This window comes from Hylobates moloch, unplaced genomic scaffold (assembly GCF_009828535.3).
Source record: "Hylobates moloch isolate HMO894 unplaced genomic scaffold, HMol_V3 SCAFFOLD_3, whole genome shotgun sequence".
Classification (NCBI taxonomy): Eukaryota; Metazoa; Chordata; class Mammalia; order Primates; family Hylobatidae; genus Hylobates; species Hylobates moloch.
In genome coordinates, this window is record NW_026652278.1 from 164,734,488 (window position 1) to 164,752,552 (window position 18,065).

The window sequence follows — 18,065 nt, forward strand, 5'->3', positions numbered from 1 at the left end:
CAAAACATAACCAGTATCTTCCAAAAGACAGGACACATAGTTGTATACACCTCTATTATCCATTTATGCTCACAAATGAAGAACCAAGTCAGGAAATTAAATAACTTTTAGTAAAGAGCAAGAAACATTATGAAATATTTGGAGTATGTAGTCGGTGCCATTCTCTGCCCTTTGTATACCATTTCTAGTACGTGGTACCTTCAGGTTTCTTTCCTCCTTTTCTTAAGGTTTCTTTTCTCCATCTGACCTTGACCTAAAAGATACTATCTAACCTCTCTGTAGCCAAACCTACATCCAGGAAAAGAGCTACTAATTATCTCATATACACTGAGCCCCACATGACTGGTATAGATGGAGTACTGTCCTGCCAGGATATTTCTGTTTCAACAGAAAGTTGACGTGTTTGGGTTATAATTGTGAAATTTCTAGTGCCTACTAATAGGAGCTACTTTATATACTCCTATGATAAGCTTTCCATTATCTAGAAATAATTTGCTAACAACGAGTTGTATCATTTGAAATCAGACCCAAAACTCAACAGCTTTAGAACCTAATTAAGAAAACATAATTTGTATTGCATCTTGTTTTTGAAATTATGCTTTTCCTTATCAGAGCTAGGTAATATAGATTGAAAACATTTCACATTTAGTTCTTTATAACTACCCTGGCATATATCATAACTGATGCAACTAAATTATAAATAAGCAAGAAAATCACATGACTAAACATATTTTAAACTATATATCCAATATAGAACAATATTCGTCATCTTCTGGAGAGCACATTTAAAGTTTCTGGCTTAAATAATTTCCCCAGCTGTATTGACATAGTCTACATGAGTAAAATAGTGAAATATATTTAAGCCTATTACTAGGCATATATGCTTTTATAGAATAAGTAAACTTTGTGGCAGTTGCCAGATTAGCAAAACATATTTGTCATTGGCAGTACTATTGTATTTAAAGAATTTAAATTGAAAACAATTCTATTTTGACAGATATTAGGGTATAATGATGTAATGTTAAGACATTTGAAAATGCTTCTATATTTGGGTCCAGCTCAAAAAAACTAATTTTCTCATAGTCTTAATTTTTTTTATTAGCTTTGCCTAAATATCATGTTTTTTTATTGCAGTGATTCTCTTTCTGAAAGTTTAAAAATACTTTGCAAATTTATAATCTCATCTTCTCTTTCCTCAACTCTCACTGTGCAGGGCCCTGTGTTTTTCCTTGAAGACGGGAAATCTGCTATCTCCTTGAATGATGCTTTGATGTGGGCAAAAGTGAATCCTTTCTCACCTTTAGGGACTGGAATACGACTCAATCCATTCTGATAGAAGATTTTTGTCCATGCTTGATTTTTTTTTAAAGAAAAACTTTCATCGGTTAGTATTACCTTAATCTTTGTTGCTCAAGTGCCAGAGGTTGGGAGAAGGATTGCAAGTTGGGAGAGGTGGGAAATAGCAGTGAATTTTATTCATTAACTTCAAAAAATAAAATATATATATAATTTAAAGGAAAAATAGGTGCCTCCTTTATAAACAGTAACAGCTATGTTTGGGAAGGAGGAAACATTTAAATTATAAAGGACTGAATAATCTAAAAAGCATATAAAAGTTTCACACAGCATAAAAGGTACCAAAAATATGGAAACATATTAAATTGTGCAACACCTAGAATAGTGCTAGACATACAGTAAGTACTTAATGGATATTTGAATGATTGAATATATTGAAATGTCGAAATGTAAGGTGTGTACAGTGATCTTCAACTTAACAAACACTTATGTTCTCCTTTATAAAATGCATAGTAAACCACTAATGTTAGCTGTTTAATAAAAGTTTTCAGTTATAAGTTTAGTAAATATTAACAAATGTATACACATTCAAAATACTTAAAAAAAAAAAAAAGAAAATATTACCAGCTTTTTATCTGAAGTTTAACTGTCCCATTGTAAAGGTGTAAGTTATATAGGCATGAAAAAAATTGGCAGGTAAAAATCACAAAAGGCAGTCGAATATATATGAAAACTTGCATTAGGTGATAAAGTGACTATTTTAAGAGATTCGGCATGCATGGATATTAGTTTTGATTAATGTGTATAGTAATTTACACAGTATACTCTAGTCAATTTATGTTAACTTTATTTAAAACATAATTTATTTGGCCGGGCGCGGTGGCTCACACCTGTAATCCCAGCACTTTGGGAGGCCAAGGCGGGTGGATCACCTGAGGTCAGGAGTTTGTGACCAGCCTGGCCAGCATGGTAAAACCCCGTCTCCACTAAAAATACAAAAATTAGCCAGGCATGGTGGCGGGTGCCTGTAATCCCAGCTACTTGGGAGGCTGAGGCAGGAGAATCCCTTGAACCTGGGAGGCAGAGGTTCCAGTGAGCCAAGATCACGCCACTGCACTCCAGCTTGGGCAACAAGAGCAAAACTCTGTCTCAAAAAACAAACAGACAAAAACCACAATTGATTTGATGAAAATTAGTTTTAAGTAAATGTTTGTAAATAGACATTGGTTGAATTTTTGGATGTATTATGTTGATTTAACTTTTAAAATGTTTTTTAAAAGTGTAAAGCTATGAAAAGCCTGATAATGTGACTACAAATATTTCAGTTGGACTAGAATTCTGACTTTGAAACTTATTAAATTAATGCATACTGAAAGTACTTTGATACTCAAGTTGTTTCACAAGATTTATAATATAGATGTTTTTGTTTGACTAAAGAATAATCTCATATAACTAGAATACTTGTGACTTTTATTATCTTTAAACTCGTTGCATTTAAAATATTTTTAAAACCTTCTTAACAAAACTTCTTAAAACTGGAAAAAATATATATTATGTATCTATGTATCATATTTATCACATGACCACTTTTGATTCCTCAAAAAGACATTACAGGCTTAAATTCCATTTGATTAAAAAAAAAAAAAAAAAAATTACCTGTAATCCCAGCACTTCGGGAGGCCGAGGCAGGCAGATCTTGAGGTCGGTAGATGGAGACCATCCTGGCCAACATGGTGAAACCCCGTCTCTACTAAAAATACAAAAATTAGCTGGGTGTCATGGTGTTCACCTGTGGTCCCAGCTACTCAGGAAGCTAAGGCAGGAGAATCACTTGAATCCAGGAGGCGGAGGTTGCAGTGAGCTGAGATCACAACACTGCACTCCAGCCTGGGCGACACAGCAAGACCACCATCTCCAAAAATTATATATATAAAAATAATTAATATTATAGAATATACACAACTCAGAGATGCAATGGATAATAAAAAGAGTACCTGAGATGTATTTTTTTAAACTCTTAGAGATATCTGTAACTCAAATTTTTCTTAGGTGAGGAGGATTATTAACTGGCATATATGTACTAAAAACCCCTCACTTAAAAATGGCAGTCTCAATCCTACTGTCATTCTTTTTGTTTTAAAATAAATAAATAAGCCTATCTTTTTTGTGCTTACATACTTAAAAGGATATCATTAAGTTTATAAACAATCATTACTTTCTTCTGTATTTTTAATGAATGCAGGAAAATGATATTTTTATGTATAAAAGATGAAGAAAAAATTTTGCAAGTCTTTAAACACATAAATACAACAGAAGAGCCAACCAATTTCTGTCTGAAATCTAAATTGGATGGATTTGACCATCATTCTATTATCTTTGATTTCTACAATGTCTATATCTTATTACCTATAACTATTAATTTTTCATAGAATTATGTCATTTGACTATGTCAATCTGTATATATTGTACCTTAATATGAAAAACAAATTTTTTAATTCATAAAAGTATTTTTATTAGATTTCATATGCATGAAACCCAAGCAAATTATATGAATTTATTTTACTATTTGAAAATATCCATATTACCAATAATGTGGACAAATTACTTTGCAGGCTTAAATACGCCTCTATAAAGGAAGAGTCTCATTAGACAATGATTTTTAAAGCATTGGAAAAATATTTTGCCTGTACAAGTCAGTAACTAGGTGGTTCACAAAATTACAACATCAAAATAGTTACATCTTGTGAAAGTACATGATTTTTATGTCAATCAAGACAAATGAAATATGTATGTGTATATATATACATGTATATATGAAATATATATGTGTGTGTGTATATATATATATATATTTCTATGAAATTGTCCAGATGTGTTGAGGAACATGATTGCATTAGAGCAATGACTGTATTTTGTTGTCCTTATAACATTTATATTATTTCAGTTTTAAGTCAAAAGGTATTCTGAATATAATAAAAGCCTCACAAATTATTTGTAAAATTTAGTAGTTCATATTTAGTATATCAGTAATATAGAAGACATCTTTATAGTCAACTCTTAATAAATGTTTATTGTACCAAATCTTTGAGATATTTGTACCTAAATGAAATATGTACTTTCATGCTAAAATTATATATCATGACTGTGCTATAATTTGGCATGTCATTATCTAGATTTATATGTATGTATGTATTTCAGGTCCTTTAAATTTTAATAAACATTACAGTTAAATCCTGATATGACATAGTTACCGGCTAAGATGAGCAGTTGTTTCTTTCCCCAAAACACCATTGAAAGACAAGTGTTTCTCCGTAAATGCCTGGATCAGAGTCACCAGAGGTGTGAAAGGGCTAAGCTGTCCCACTGAGTTGTCACCCTACTCAGTAACCTAGGAAAGTCCCTTCATTGAATTGTTCCAGAGGCTGATTCTTCACTATAGAACACTGACTACAATATACCCCGAAATTAGTATAAAAATGGAGAAAGTGCTTACTCATTAATACAAATGCTATGTCATAGTAGCTTCTATTCCCATAAGCTACTCGGGAGGCTGAGGCAGGAGAATGGCGTGAACCTGGGAGGCGGAGCTTGCAGTGAGCTGAGATCATGCCACTGTACTCCAGCCTGGAAAACAGAGCAAGACTCGGTGTCAAAAACCAAAAATAAAAACAAAACAAACAAAAATAAAAGGTTTTATTCCTATAGCAGCTGCTATAGCTCCTAGAAAATTTCATTGCTTCCTTCTGTCAAAGATTCTTTTTGAAGTAAATGGTCTAAGATATGTCTGTAGTGTTAGCTTCTGTTGCACAATTCATCCTCAAGAAGCTCTTGAGGTTACCCACTTTGACCATCCTTGGTATCTACATTTACATAATCACTATGTAATGAAGCCTACAGACTATTTCCTATATTCCAGTCTATAGGTTCCGCAGGATTCTTGGGAACTTACCATAGTCGGGCCATGAGTGATGAGCTCTTTCAGGAGATTGAACACAGCACCAAGAGGACAAAGAAACTTATTATTTGACTCTACCCAAAACTAATCCTCTTCTCTGGATCTTTTTCATGGCTGAGCTTCAGAGACTTGTTTCTCAAACCTTTTCCAAAGGAACTATATAGGTTAAAAATTATTCTCATAATTTTGTACTTTAGATTGTCCCATGAGAATACAACAGATACATTACGTATAACTGATTAAGATATGCATTTGACCTAGATCTCTTACCTCAGATAAAACTGGATTTTGAACACATTCCCAGTAAGTTACCTGTATCACCCGGGCTTTCTTAGTCTTCTTAAATATTATCTATCTAAAAATGCAAAATTTAACAAGGAAGTCTCTGGAGGTAGAATTGCTAATAAAACAGTCTGAACTTTCAAAAATGCAGAAAATCTGGTAAGTTTAACTGGAAATTGACATTAGTAATATTCATCTTGGGAGTCAAATGAGACTATTAATGAGCTAGTATCAAACATAAATAATACCAGTTGAAAATTTTGCACATATAAAATATAAAATTACTATGTATATATGAAAGAGTATTAGTTTTTCAGGACATCAGTCTGCTTTTGTTTCCCTTCAGTTAAAATATGAGGCATAGCAGCAACCAGTGGGAACTTTTAAATTGAACTAAATGTATTGCTAAACACCAGAATCAAATTCTAAGAAAAGGATGATTTTCCTTCCCCACAACTTATTTTCAATAGAAGGGACACCTATTTTTTTTTAATGGTTTAAGTTCAGGCTGTTCTTAGAGATGATCAAGCTGTTCTATGGGCCAAAGTATAATAATCATTCAGAATACAATTTAATTAATGAATGTGATGTGTAACTATATAATAGGCAAAGCAGTAACTTTTAATTTCTAATAAAGAAAACATATTAAAAAGTAGATTCACCATTCCTACAAAATTACGAGAAAGAACTCTTACTCATCATGGTGAATTATGTTTATCCCTTTAAAATTATTTTTGCTCATTCTGTATTAATTTATTTAATTTTGTATTTTCAACAATGCCTGGCATAGGAGTTTAATAAACAAATTGAATGGAAAAGAAATGTTCTTTAACAATTATGGAAAAGACACCACTCTATTTATTATTGAAATGCATCCAATACTAGGTGATTCTGTTTCTTTATTATGGCGAGAGATGGTGGCATCACTTCTTCAAAGCCATTTGACAGGTACTTTTCAAGGTTTCTTGTCCATGTTTCTGACAGGTTTCATAACAGAGTAATAAGAATGTTGTCCAGCTTGCTTCACGTGTATTTCTCTTTGTGAACTGCCACCATTACCTATATTTGCTGGGACATTTAAATAAAATTAAAATCAATTCCTGGTTACTAAATATTCATACAAGCATCAACATGTCTAATGTATCAAATATATGCAGAATGATTGGCAACAGGTCGAGCACAGTTAATCCAAATGCCTGGTAAACAAGAATATTTAAATCATGCATTATAGTACTCATGGATAAAAAAAAGTCTGAATGTCAGCCACTTCCAAAAGTCATCAGCCTAAAAATCTCCAGGGCTTATTTTGGTGCATCTGATACTGAATATGACCCAACTATTCTTAGATATTGCTTCAGAAAGCAGCTGAGGCAACAGTAGCACAATTTTATACTTAGATTGGACAAACGTCCATGATTCATAATACAGTTTATGGAACTCTGATTACACTGAGGCATTCCAGCTAGCCACCCAGACTCTGTAGGTCACTCAATTCTAATGCGAGGGGCCAGTGGCAACTAAGACATCTATATTCCACTGGCCCATAATTTTGCTAGATATTAAATTTTGGTAAACAAGTAGAGGAACTTGAGTGTTATAAAAAGGAAAAAGCAAAGGTAACAACCTAACTTACAATTAATTTTGGCCACCCTGTTTGATAATTAGAAGATTTTCAGATGAACAGCCTGTGATTTCAGTGCCATTATATGAAATCTTAGATGGTAAAATAAAGTTCCTACAGTCTAGTGTTTTTGCTTCTCCTCCTTCCATTAACTATCAAACTATGGTAGCAGACCTGAACTATTTACTCCACCCTCTTATCAGAAACTGAAATGAAGTCCTTTGAACAAATGTAGAAAAAAATTATTTAACACTTAATAGTTCTCATCCATATAATTACCAAAGCTGAATCCACATCATTCATTAATTTACTATGTGCCTAGATTAAGAGAATCCAAGTATATTACTGGAACAGGATTGAGACAAGTAAAAAAAATAAATGTATGTTCACCTTCCCATCCTGATCTACCTTGTCCAGTGAAGGCTTCCATAAACCCATCTCTTTTTCCAAAGAGAGCAAGACTATTGAGGTGAAAGCGAATCATAAAAGAGCATCCAGAGAATCATAAAAAAGAGCAGTAGAGAATAAAATGGGAGGAGTTATTTATGGCCGCTTATACATTATTAAAATTGTAAAAGCAAAAATTCATTTTACTTGGAATCCTGATCTGAAGTAATGATAGCATGTAGTTTTTCTAAAAACTCATATGTGAACCTTGAAGATTTTCAAAAAAGATAACAAAAATGAGAAATACTCTTTAGCAATTCAAATATCAGCAGGCATCAGTTTTTGTCTCTGGCCTATTTGCATCTCTTTCTTACACAGGAAGGAAGCCGTGCTGTGACTCATTACTCCTCCTTTCTACCTTTTCACTGCAGGTCCCAAAGCAGGTGACCCTGCTCTTTCCCTTTCCCAGTCAGTTAATCATAAGGGAATGAGGCAAGCAAGTTAAACACAAAAACAAAACTTACCTGCAGTTTCCTTTCCATACCTCCTAATCCCCTCCTCCTATGCTCACCCTACCACTGTGGCTTCACCTCCCTCCCTGCTGGAATTTTCATCACAAATGTCACCAACAGAAGAAGGTTGAGGCAGGCTGAAGGAAAGGATATATTCCTAGAATCTAAAGGTGAAACTATGGATGCATTTTATTCATGGAAACATTGTTATCCACTTCCGTTGGATTCTATTATGCTTACTATGCCTCAGGTGGATGAAGAGTTAAAGGGATTTTGATGGGCTGGCCTTATGTTTGGACATAAAAAGTGTGCTATGAGGAACACTAGTTCTACAAGGCCATCAAACAAAGCAAAACCAAATAGTGATATGTGATCAAATAGAGTTTGGAAAACACTTCATTCTGCCTCTCTCCCCTTTAGTATTTACAATGCAATTAACATATTAAAGGTTCTGAGAAATCATAAGTTTTGTTTTTTTGTTTTTTTTTAAAAAAAAGAACATTGGCACTGCTCTCAAAGACTCTATGTAAACAAAGAACTTTTATCCCCGGCGAAATCCCTCAACACGTCGGAAAACATAATCTGTAGCAGAAGTCCACACACATTTTCTGTAAAGGGCTGGAGAGTAAATATTTTAGGCTCTGTGGTAGGGTTGCCAGATAAAATATAGGACACCTAGTTAAATTTGAATTTCAGATAAATAATGAATAATTTTTAGTAAAAATGTGTCCTAAATATGTCCTCAAAGGTATTTGTTGCATTGCCCTGTGTTTTTATTTGCTAAATCTGGCAACTCAACTTTCTAGGCTAGACAGTCACCTTGGCAACTACTCAACCCAACTGTTGTAGGGTCAAAGCAGCCATAAGCAAGGCATAAAATGAACAGGAGTGGCTATGTTCCCTGTTATTTATGAGCACGGGAACTTGAATTTCATAGCATTTCTATGTGTCAGGAATTACTATTTTTCTTTTGATTTTTTTTTAACCATGAAATCCTAGCAGTTTGGGAGGCCAAGGAGGGCGGACTGCCTGAGCTCAGGAGTTCGAGACCAGCCTGGGCAACACAGTGAAACTCCATCTCTACTAAAATACAAAAAATTGTCCAGCGTGGCAGTGTGCATTGTAGTCCCAGCTACTCAGGAGGCTGAGTCAGGAGAATCACTTGAACCCAGGAGATGGAAGTTGCAGTGAGCCGAGATCGCACCACTGCACTCCAGCCTGGGTGACAGAGTGAGACTCCGTCTCCAAAAAAAAAAAAAAAAAAAGTAAAAACTATTTTTAACATGTGAACTATACAAAAACAGGCAACAGGCTGAATCTGGACCGTGGGCTACAGTTTGCTGTAGTATAAACGCTTTCTGAATTAACAGGGTTTAATCAAGTGACTTCTTGTAATACAACTGATTGAGAATTCTTAGTATGCAAGTATCTATATCTGTCTCAGGACTGACTGACTCATCTTCTGACTACTGAAGAACTGAGCTTTGAACTCTAATGAGCCTGACGTGTTTCAGACTCACCTATTTAAGCATAAATCAGAACTCAGTGGATCTGATTGTAGCAGGCTGGGGAGGGGGCAGCGACTTAGCAGACCACATGTTCCCTTCACTTATCATAAAGAACTGCATACCAGTGTAATTGACAGTGTAGGACTGAATGTTGACCTACACCAACATTTTAACTATTTAACCGTTTTTTAAAACTTTAATTGAAGAAAGTCAAGCAAAAAAAAAATCAATTTTAAGAAGCAAAGAGTTAAAACTTACGTAAAACAGGGGCAACTCTTCCTCTTTTAACTTTTGAATTATATCTGCGCCCAGAGGCTTGGGCAGGAAGGTGATTGAGAGTAACTTCTCCCACTGTTGGTTTCACATCAAACCATTCTATAAAATATGAACACAAAAGTTATTTCTTAAAAAGCCATAATGGCCATTGTCAAAATAAGATGCCATAATTTAAAAATTAAGTAAATTATTTAAATTTCTGTTTATCATATTCCTTAGTGTGAGTACATAGGTTAATAATCCCTCCCCATATTGCTCACAATATATTTAATACACAAAATAGTTACTTTAAAGGTAATATATGTATGTTCCTGTTAGTCTTTGGTAAGTTTTTATTCAATTATAATGTATATACAAAAAGGTAAACAAACAGTAAGTGCAATTCACTCCAATGAATTTGTGAGTGAATACACCTAGGGTACCATCATCCAGATCAAGAAATGATGTATTACCAGTACCCCAAAGCCCCCTCATGTTTTTCCAAGACAGTATTCTAAAAGGAAAATGCTATCCTGACTTCTATCATCATAGGTTAGTTTTATGTATTTTTATATTTGATGAAATCATACAGTATCTTTCATTTTGCACATATTTTATACTATAAAAATCATGAATTAAAATTATTTCCATGTTTCCCATATTTCTTTTTAACTAATCCCGTAAACTGAAATACTTGGGCAATTTCCCTGTGCTTCTAAAGATCACTTCCTCCTCTGCAACTCATCCTTCACTAAGGCTTGAAGAAGTTGCTAAGTTAATTCCTACTCACCAGTCATGCTCTGTCAACACTAAACACAACTCTAGTCAGTAACACTGCCAGAACTATAGTTATCACAATTATTACTTTGGCCACAAATGAGAAATGTTTAAAATCAGCAGTCTCAGGAATCAAGACTGGAGAAAGAGTACTATTCAAGAATTGGAAGGGTTGAGATGATCTGTAGCTAACGAAAAAATGTGTTCAAAAGACAACAGAGATACAGGTTAGTTTTCTACAAAGACAGACTTTTGAGCAGAAAAGTCAATGATGTCTGATTTGTGGTGTTAAAATATAACTGGACAGAACTAAAATACTAGACAACAAAAGAACTGAAAGGAGGTGAAGGGGTGGCAGCGAGGGATCAGTGTCATAGTGTTCTAAGGTCCTTGCAGTTTCAGGAAGAGAGTAAAGATTAATTTTAGACTAAGATAAATATGCATGCTAAAATGTATAGATTAGCACTAAAAAGAGTAGAAATTTAAAATGTTCAAAATTAGTGGGAAAAAAAAAATCTTTGGAAAAAAATTTAGTCCAAAAGAAGAAAATATAGGTAAGATGAAAAGAAGAAACAGAAAAAGAGAAAAAAAAAACAACTCAAAATAGTATGTTAGATATTAATACATATAACAACGGGCAGTATTAATAAATTCATAACAATAAATCGCTGTAAATGAAATAGAAACAATACTTCATAGAAGAACAAATTTTAGGACTTTACAAAGTATCAACGCTAATTATACAGCAATAATAATTAAGACAAGATGCTGAAGTGACACACATGTAGACAAAGTTGAATAGAAGGCTCAGAAACAGACCCATACATACATGCAGACTGAAACACGAGCGGGCATTACAAATAAGTGGGAAAAGAATAGACTATTCAAAACATGGAGCTGAGGCAACTGGTTCTTCATATGGATTGCAGATGAAGTAACAATGTAGCAGGACAAGCCGCAGACAAAACCCCTCAGACACCAAGTTAAAGAAGGAAGCGGTTTATTCGGCCGGGAGCTTTGGCAAGACTCCTGTCTCAAGAGCTGAGCTCCCCGAGCGAGCAATTCCTGTCCCTTTTAAGGGCTCACAACTCTAAGGGGGTGCGCGTCAGAGGGTCGTGATTGATTGAGCAAGCAGGGGGTACATGACTGGGGGCTGCATGCACCGGTAATTAGAACAGAACAGGACAGGACAGGGATCTTCACAGTGCTTTTCTATACAATGTCTACAATCTATAGATAACAACCGATTAGGTCAGGTGTCGATCTTTACCAGGCCCAGGGCACAGCACTGGGCTGTCTGCCTGTGGATTTCATTTCTGCCTTTTAGTTTTTACTTCTTCTTTCTTTGGAGGCAGAAAATGGGCATAAGATGATATGAGGGGTGGTCTCCTCCCTTAACAGCTTACACGTTTTCACTTTAATCAATTTAAACCTTAAAAGGTTTCACTTTAATCAATTTAAACATAGGAGGATATATTTATAATCTCATTATGGGAACAGTGTTAACTATGAAGCTTGTATTAGATTTTCATTCCTGCCGTAACAAATTACCACAAATATCATGACTTAAAACAGCCATTTTTATCTCACGGTACAGAAGTCTGTGTCCTCTGTTTAGAGTCTCACGAGGCTGAAAGCAAGGTATTGGCAGGGCTGCAGCTCCTTTCTGGAAGTTCTGGGGATGAATCTTCTCCCAGGCTCACTCAGCTCTTTGGCAGAATGCAGTTTCTTATGTTTGCAGGACTGAGGCCCCTGTTTGTTGCCTGGCTGTCAGCCCAAGGTAATTCTTTGCTCCCGGAAGCTGCACCACATACCTTCTCATGCTCTCCATGTTGTCCCTTGCAGCAATACCAGGTTGAGACCCTATCACACTCCAGATCTCTTACTTCTCCTTCTGCTATATGTATCTTGATTCTAGTTGAAGAAAGATCTTGCTTCTAAGGGTTTGTGTGATTAGATCAGGTGTGCCTGAATAAGCCAGCATACACACCCTATCTTGGGGTCCATAACTTTACATCTGCAAAGTCTCTTTGCCATGTAAAGTATCATATTCACAGGTTTCAGGGATTAGGACATGGATAGCAGGGGGGCTCATTTTGCCTACTACAGAGTTTCGTAAAATCAACTAAACTTAAAAATACATATGAATGAAATAAAAAATAATATGTAAATAGTATGTATAGGTAAATGAAATAAAGAATAATATATAAATAATATGTATAGATTTTTTTTTTTTTTTTGAGACAGAGTCTCGCTCTGTCACCCAGGCTGGAGTGCAGTGGCACAATCTTGGCTCACTGCAACCTCTGCCTCCTGGGTTCAAGCCATTCTCCTGCTTCAGCCTCCCCAGTAGCTGGGATTACAGGCACACGCTACCATGCCCAGACAATTTTTGTATTTTTAGTAGAGACGGGATTTCACCATGTTGGTCAGGCTGGTCTCAAACTTTTGACCTCGTGATCTGCCCGCCTTGGCCTCCCAAAGTGCTGGGATTACAGGCGTGAGCCACCGCACCCAGCCTAGATTTTTAAATTAAGAAAATTATAAACAGAGGCAGCAGGATGATAGTTACCCTTGGAAGGGAATGTGGAGAATGCAGTCCGAGGACACAAAGGGGAAGGTAAAGCCATTAGTAATGTTCTTTTTCTTAACCTGTGTAGGGATATACAAATGTGTTTTCGTCGTTAGTCATCTTCTTTAAATTGTACATACACATTATATACATGCATGTGTGATAAATATCACAGCAAAATTTTAATATTAAAAACATGCAAAATGTTTCAAGATAAAACTCTCCTAATTAATAACCTGAATCATTCCTTTACTCATGAATTCATGAGTAAAGCCAGAGATGAGAAAAATCAAGGAAAACAAAATATAAGAAATGGAAGAATGGACAGAGTAAGGAAGGACAAAACCTAAAATATCCATCTCGCAATTTTAGGAGATGTTAAAATTGGTGGTGCTTTCCTCTCTTGCTAGAAGCCAGAGAGAAAATGGTTTTCTTCAGAAAAAGTTCACAGGGGAGAGAAATGCTAATGACCTACATCTGCCTCTTTTCCTGAATGTTTGGGTGCCGCAGAAATGATGTGGTCTCTAGATGTCTGGAATCAAGTGAAATAAAATTTCAATACATGAGTGGTTTCCTGAGTAACTGCCAGAAAAAAAAAACAAAAAAATGTAGAGTGAAAGTTCAATTACTCTGCCACCTGCCAGTGACTCTGGCAAATGCAGATGGCAAATGCCTTGTTTGGGTACTTAGAGAATGATTTCAGTGATACCTCTGGAAACTTGCCATGATCGCCCCAATCTGCTCTAGCATCTACATCCGAACAAGCCTGCTAGGAAAGCATAACATTGTCCACACTGTAGACAGCATCCAGAGTGAATCATAGTCATCCAGGCTTTTCCCAAGGGATGAGTGTCCTGCTTAACTCTTAAACTCCTTAGTTACTTGATATATGAACTTATTTCTTGTGAAAGTTTACATGACTTTTTCATACACATATACATTTTTCTAAAAAGAAGTCTGTATACTGTGTTAACCTATGCCTTCAACAAAAAGATTGATTTATAAACCACTCCAATGCTAATAAATCATTTCACTGCTAGCATTAAAGAAGTAATTTCCCTTTAAACCAGTTACAGAAGATAGCAAAATGGGCCAGTGCCAACATTTCTTTCATCTGTGCTCAAGAATAGCCTGATAGAGCTTGGTAGAACTCAGCTGTTTCCAAAGAAAACTTACCTGGATTCAATTTTCTGCCTAATTTTCTTTGCAACATATGTAAAAGGATGAGGAACTCTGCTTTAAGTTCATTGCTCAGCATGTTGGGATTGCTTAGTAATTCAGATAACCTAATGTTATCTTTAATAGACTTTGAAACTGTAGACCTGGAAACCAGGGGTAAACGCATCTGGTAACTATAGTCCGTGAAATTCACAAAGTCATCCTGGATACTTTTAATTCTGGAAATAAAAAATAAAACACTGTTGATAAGCAACATTTTAGTAACGAGATTTATATTATCAAAAGTTTCACATCAAATTGTGTTACTAGGAAATTACAAAGAACTTACTCTCGATGTGTTAATAAAGTGTAAACCTCTTCTATCAATATTTCAGGCACTCCAGCTTTACAATGAATCGTTCCATGGATTAGTTCTTTGGGTAATTTAAACTTTTTTCTTTCCAGGAACTTTAATAGTAGAAATAAAATGTTTTTATCATAAGAAATTCTATAAAAATCTCCAAGTACTATGAATTCACTTTAATCTCCCTTTTATTCACCTATCAAGTAATTTTTTGTGTTTAACGCGTTATTAAAAGATAATATTCAGCAGGAAAACCAATCAGTATATATCATGCTAATGGAAATAATTATGCTCAGTTTCATAGGTGACTCATGATATAAACAGTTGGAATTTAATAAACTTTGTCATACACAGGAACAAGCTGCCAACTCAGTATCACACAGTCACACACATACATGTAGAGATCCAGGAAATTAGGATGGCACACTTTAAAACAAACATCTTAACAGTTAAAAGTGTAAATTATTGCTACCGTACCTTCTCCAACTGTGCCCAGTTATCCAACTTGACTTTTAAAGAGGTCCCATTTTCAAAGGATGATAATTCAAGTTCCCAAGGGTAATATATACAGAATATTTCTGCAATTAGGAAGCCATTTGAAAAATCTCTGATCCATGGCAATTAGGAAATGAAATAAGGTGTAGTTAATTATGCAGTTTGTATTATTTTATAATTAACACTAGTCTAATATTCCATACGAAAAGTATGTTGTAAAATGAGTGTTGTTGGATCATTGCTCTAAGGAGAATCTACTGTGGAATTTTGCTAAGATTATCTATGTTTCAAAGGCTTTGGTGTTCTTTTGATGAACCCAAACTGTTAATTTGTATTGAATCTGCATTTCAATAAGATCCCCAGGTGATTCATATGCACTTTAAAATTTCAGAGGCATGGTTGTAAGGAATACTGAAGACAAATTAGTAAACTAGTCCCCCACTTATCTGCAGTTTTGCTTTCTGCAGTTTCAGTTACCTTGGGTCAATCACAGTCGGAAAACATTAAATGGAAAATTCAAGAAATAATTTGTAACTTTTAAACTGTACTCTGTTCTGGGCAGTCTGATGAAATCTCCCTGCCTAGGGATGTGTTGCCTAGGATGTGAATCCTCCCTTTGTCCAGAGTCTCCACGTTGTAGACATCAGTCACCTTTTAGTTATCAGATCAACTGTGTACAGTGTGGTGCGCTTGTGTGCAAAGTACAAGAGCAGTGATGCTGGTGATTCAGATATGCCAGAGAGAAACCATAAAATTATTCCTTTAGGTGAAAAGATGAAAGTTCTTGACTTAATAGAAAGTTGTAAGAATGGTTAGAATGGTAGGAATGAATCTTATATCCCTGAAATATGAAGAAAAGAAATTCTTGATAGTTTCGCCATCACACCTCAAGCTGAAAAACTTTCCGCCAGTGTGTGATAAGTGCTTAGTTAAGATTTTTAAAAAGGCATTAAATTTGTGGATGGAAGACATAAACAGAAATGTGTTCTGACAGACGGTTCTGTAGTATCCACAGTTCCAGGCATCCACTGGGTATCTTGGAATGCCTCTCTGATAAGGAGAGACTACTTTAAACCATAGTTCTGCAAAAGATTCATTGCCTTTTTATAGAATTTAGTTTGCATTCCCAGAGCAAATATTAGCTGCCAGTTACATACAAAGTGCCTACAATTAAGCAGCAAGTTTAAAAACTTGTTGATAACTCTCAAACTAGATGCCATCTCCGACAGAGGGTAAACTGATCCTTACCAGCATTTTTTTTTTTTTTTTTTTTTTTGAGACAGAGTCTTACCCTGCCACCCAGGCTGGATGCAGCGGCGTAATCTCGGCTCACTGCAACCTCCGCCTCCCGGGTTCAAGCATTCTCCTGCCTGCAGCCTTCCCAGTAGCTGGGATTGCAGGCACCCGCCATCACACCCGGCTAATTTTTGTATTTTTAGTAGAGATCGGGTTTCACCATGTTGGTCAGGCTGTTACTGAACTCCTGTCCACAGGTGATCCGCCTGCCTCGGCTCCCAAAGTGCTGGGATTACAGGCATGAGCAATTGTGACTGGCCGTCCTTACCAGTATTAATGCCCAATGTCACTAAAGAAAAAGCTTTGACTATTTTAATATTTTTGTAGTCACCAAAGCATTCTATATTGTCTACAATTTAATGATTGATTAATTGAATAAACAAGATGTTTCGTGATATTTTGTTAAAGCCTTGTTCCCTAATAGTATTTTCGTGTGTCTGCGTGGGTGGGGGGGGGGGTCTTGATTTGAAACATAAGCCAGGCCAGGTAGGCAATCTGAGGCCTGGCAGGCGGCGGAAAGCAGGCGGGGCGCCCACCGAGGGGGCCTAGGACTGGCTTACTCAAGCACCTGTTGATGTTCCTGGGGAAGAAGCTGAGATCCAGACCCTGAAGCCAACGCAGAACGGAACGAGACAGGTGGGAGCTCTTCGGCGCATGCGGATAGACCAGACACTTCTTAGGCCTCCCTCCGATGGGAGCTGCTAGCTGTGGCGAAAGTGACGGTGACTTGGCTAGGGCTGCCGCAGTCTGTGTCAAATACTCTCTTTCCCGGCCGGCGGCAGCCATGGCGCTTTCTGGGTTGCTACGGCAACAGCACAAGGCGGGGCTGGGCCTTAGAGCTGGCGGGGCGGCCTCGTGAGGCGGGGCGGAGTCTTATGGGGCGAGACCTCAGCGCCTGCGCAAGCGCTGCAGCAGCCGCCCGGGCCTCCGCTTTACTCCGATTTTGGAGAGTGGAGCCGTGTGCTGAGGGACGCAAATCTGTGGTCCCAGTGGTGTGGCTGCGGTCTGGGGAGAGCTTTCAATCTCAGATTTAGTTGGCCTCACTGTTAACCTATTTAGAGCTTTTTTTTTTTCTTATGTCGTTGTTCATAAGTTTTGTATTTTAAGTATTGTTAGTTTCTGCCCAGCCAAAGGCCTATTTTCAGTCCTGTAGTTTGAGGAGTGGTGTGAGAAGACTCCAGAGGCCAAGGACAGTTTTTGTTTGGGAATTGGAAGAGATGGGGGAAAAAATCTTTGAAATGGAAATGAATGTCCACAACATTTGACATAACTGTTCCCTTCATTATTGCATTCTGTATTTGTAAACATTAATATTTGAAAACGATGTGTAGGTTAGATTTTCACACTTAATTAAAATGTCCTAGTAGGCATAATTCCTTCATTAATTCAACAAATATGTATTGAGTCCATATTATGTGCCACACACTCATCTACTCACTTGGGATCTGTCTGAACACAGTGAAAACAACTGCAAGGTTGGCACAGGCAATTATAAATAAGTACGGTTAATTATTAAAATCCATTAAAAATTTTTACAGCCACAATTTTTTTTTTTTTTTTGCTTGGCAGGGCACAGTGGGTCATGCC

General features: G+C 36.2%; 2 protein-coding genes across 7 annotated transcripts in view; one reads left to right on the forward strand and one right to left on the reverse strand.

Moving 5' to 3' along the window:
• Nucleotides 1–4,545, forward strand: part of WDR17 (WD repeat domain 17) — a 112,967-nt gene extending 108,422 nt beyond the window's left edge. For 3 of the 5 annotated variants that reach the window (XM_032148947.3, XM_032148949.3, XM_032148950.2), the window contains one exon: nucleotides 1,214–4,545. In XM_032148947.3, the coding sequence (XP_032004838.1) occupies nucleotides 1,214–1,333 (120 nt within the window). In that variant the 3' untranslated portion in view covers nucleotides 1,334–4,545. The remainder of the gene's footprint in view (nucleotides 1–1,213) is intronic. The other 2 variants (XM_032148948.2, XM_032754542.2) reach the window with 1 other exon arrangement.
• A 1,823-nt stretch (nucleotides 4,546–6,368) lies between these two features.
• On the reverse strand, nucleotides 6,369–17,306 carry SPATA4 (spermatogenesis associated 4). 2 transcript variants are annotated; one of them, XM_032148951.2, is made up of 6 exons: nucleotides 17,047–17,306; nucleotides 15,165–15,294; nucleotides 14,673–14,791; nucleotides 14,342–14,562; nucleotides 9,820–9,936; nucleotides 6,369–6,601 (listed from the first exon to the last, which is right to left on the reverse strand). In XM_032148951.2, the coding sequence occupies exons 1-6, from the start codon at nucleotides 17,262–17,264 to the stop codon at nucleotides 6,489–6,491; spliced, it is 918 nt and encodes a 305-aa protein (XP_032004842.1). In that variant the 5' UTR covers nucleotides 17,265–17,306; the 3' UTR covers nucleotides 6,369–6,488. The 2 variants fall into 2 exon arrangements, with proteins under 2 accessions (XP_032004842.1, XP_058291823.1); XM_058435840.1 differs by having other exon boundaries at nucleotides 15,165–15,265; nucleotides 17,039–17,306.
• Between the last annotated feature and the right edge of the window lie 759 nt (nucleotides 17,307–18,065).

Bases quoted from the DNA above. Each gene is read 5' to 3' on its own strand.
- SPATA4 (XM_032148951.2), bottom strand. From the start codon at position 17,264: ATGGCTGCCGCCGGCCGGGAAAGAGAGTATTTGACACAGACTGCGGCA. The intron at 14,563-14,672 runs GTAAGTTCTTTG...TTTTATTTCCAG, and splicing joins ACTTTATTAACACATCGAGA to AATTAAAAGTATCCAGGATG. The intron at 9,937-14,341 runs GTAAGTTTTCTT...CATATTTTATAG, and splicing joins AGGCAGAAAATTGAATCCAG to AATGGTTTGATGTGAAACCA.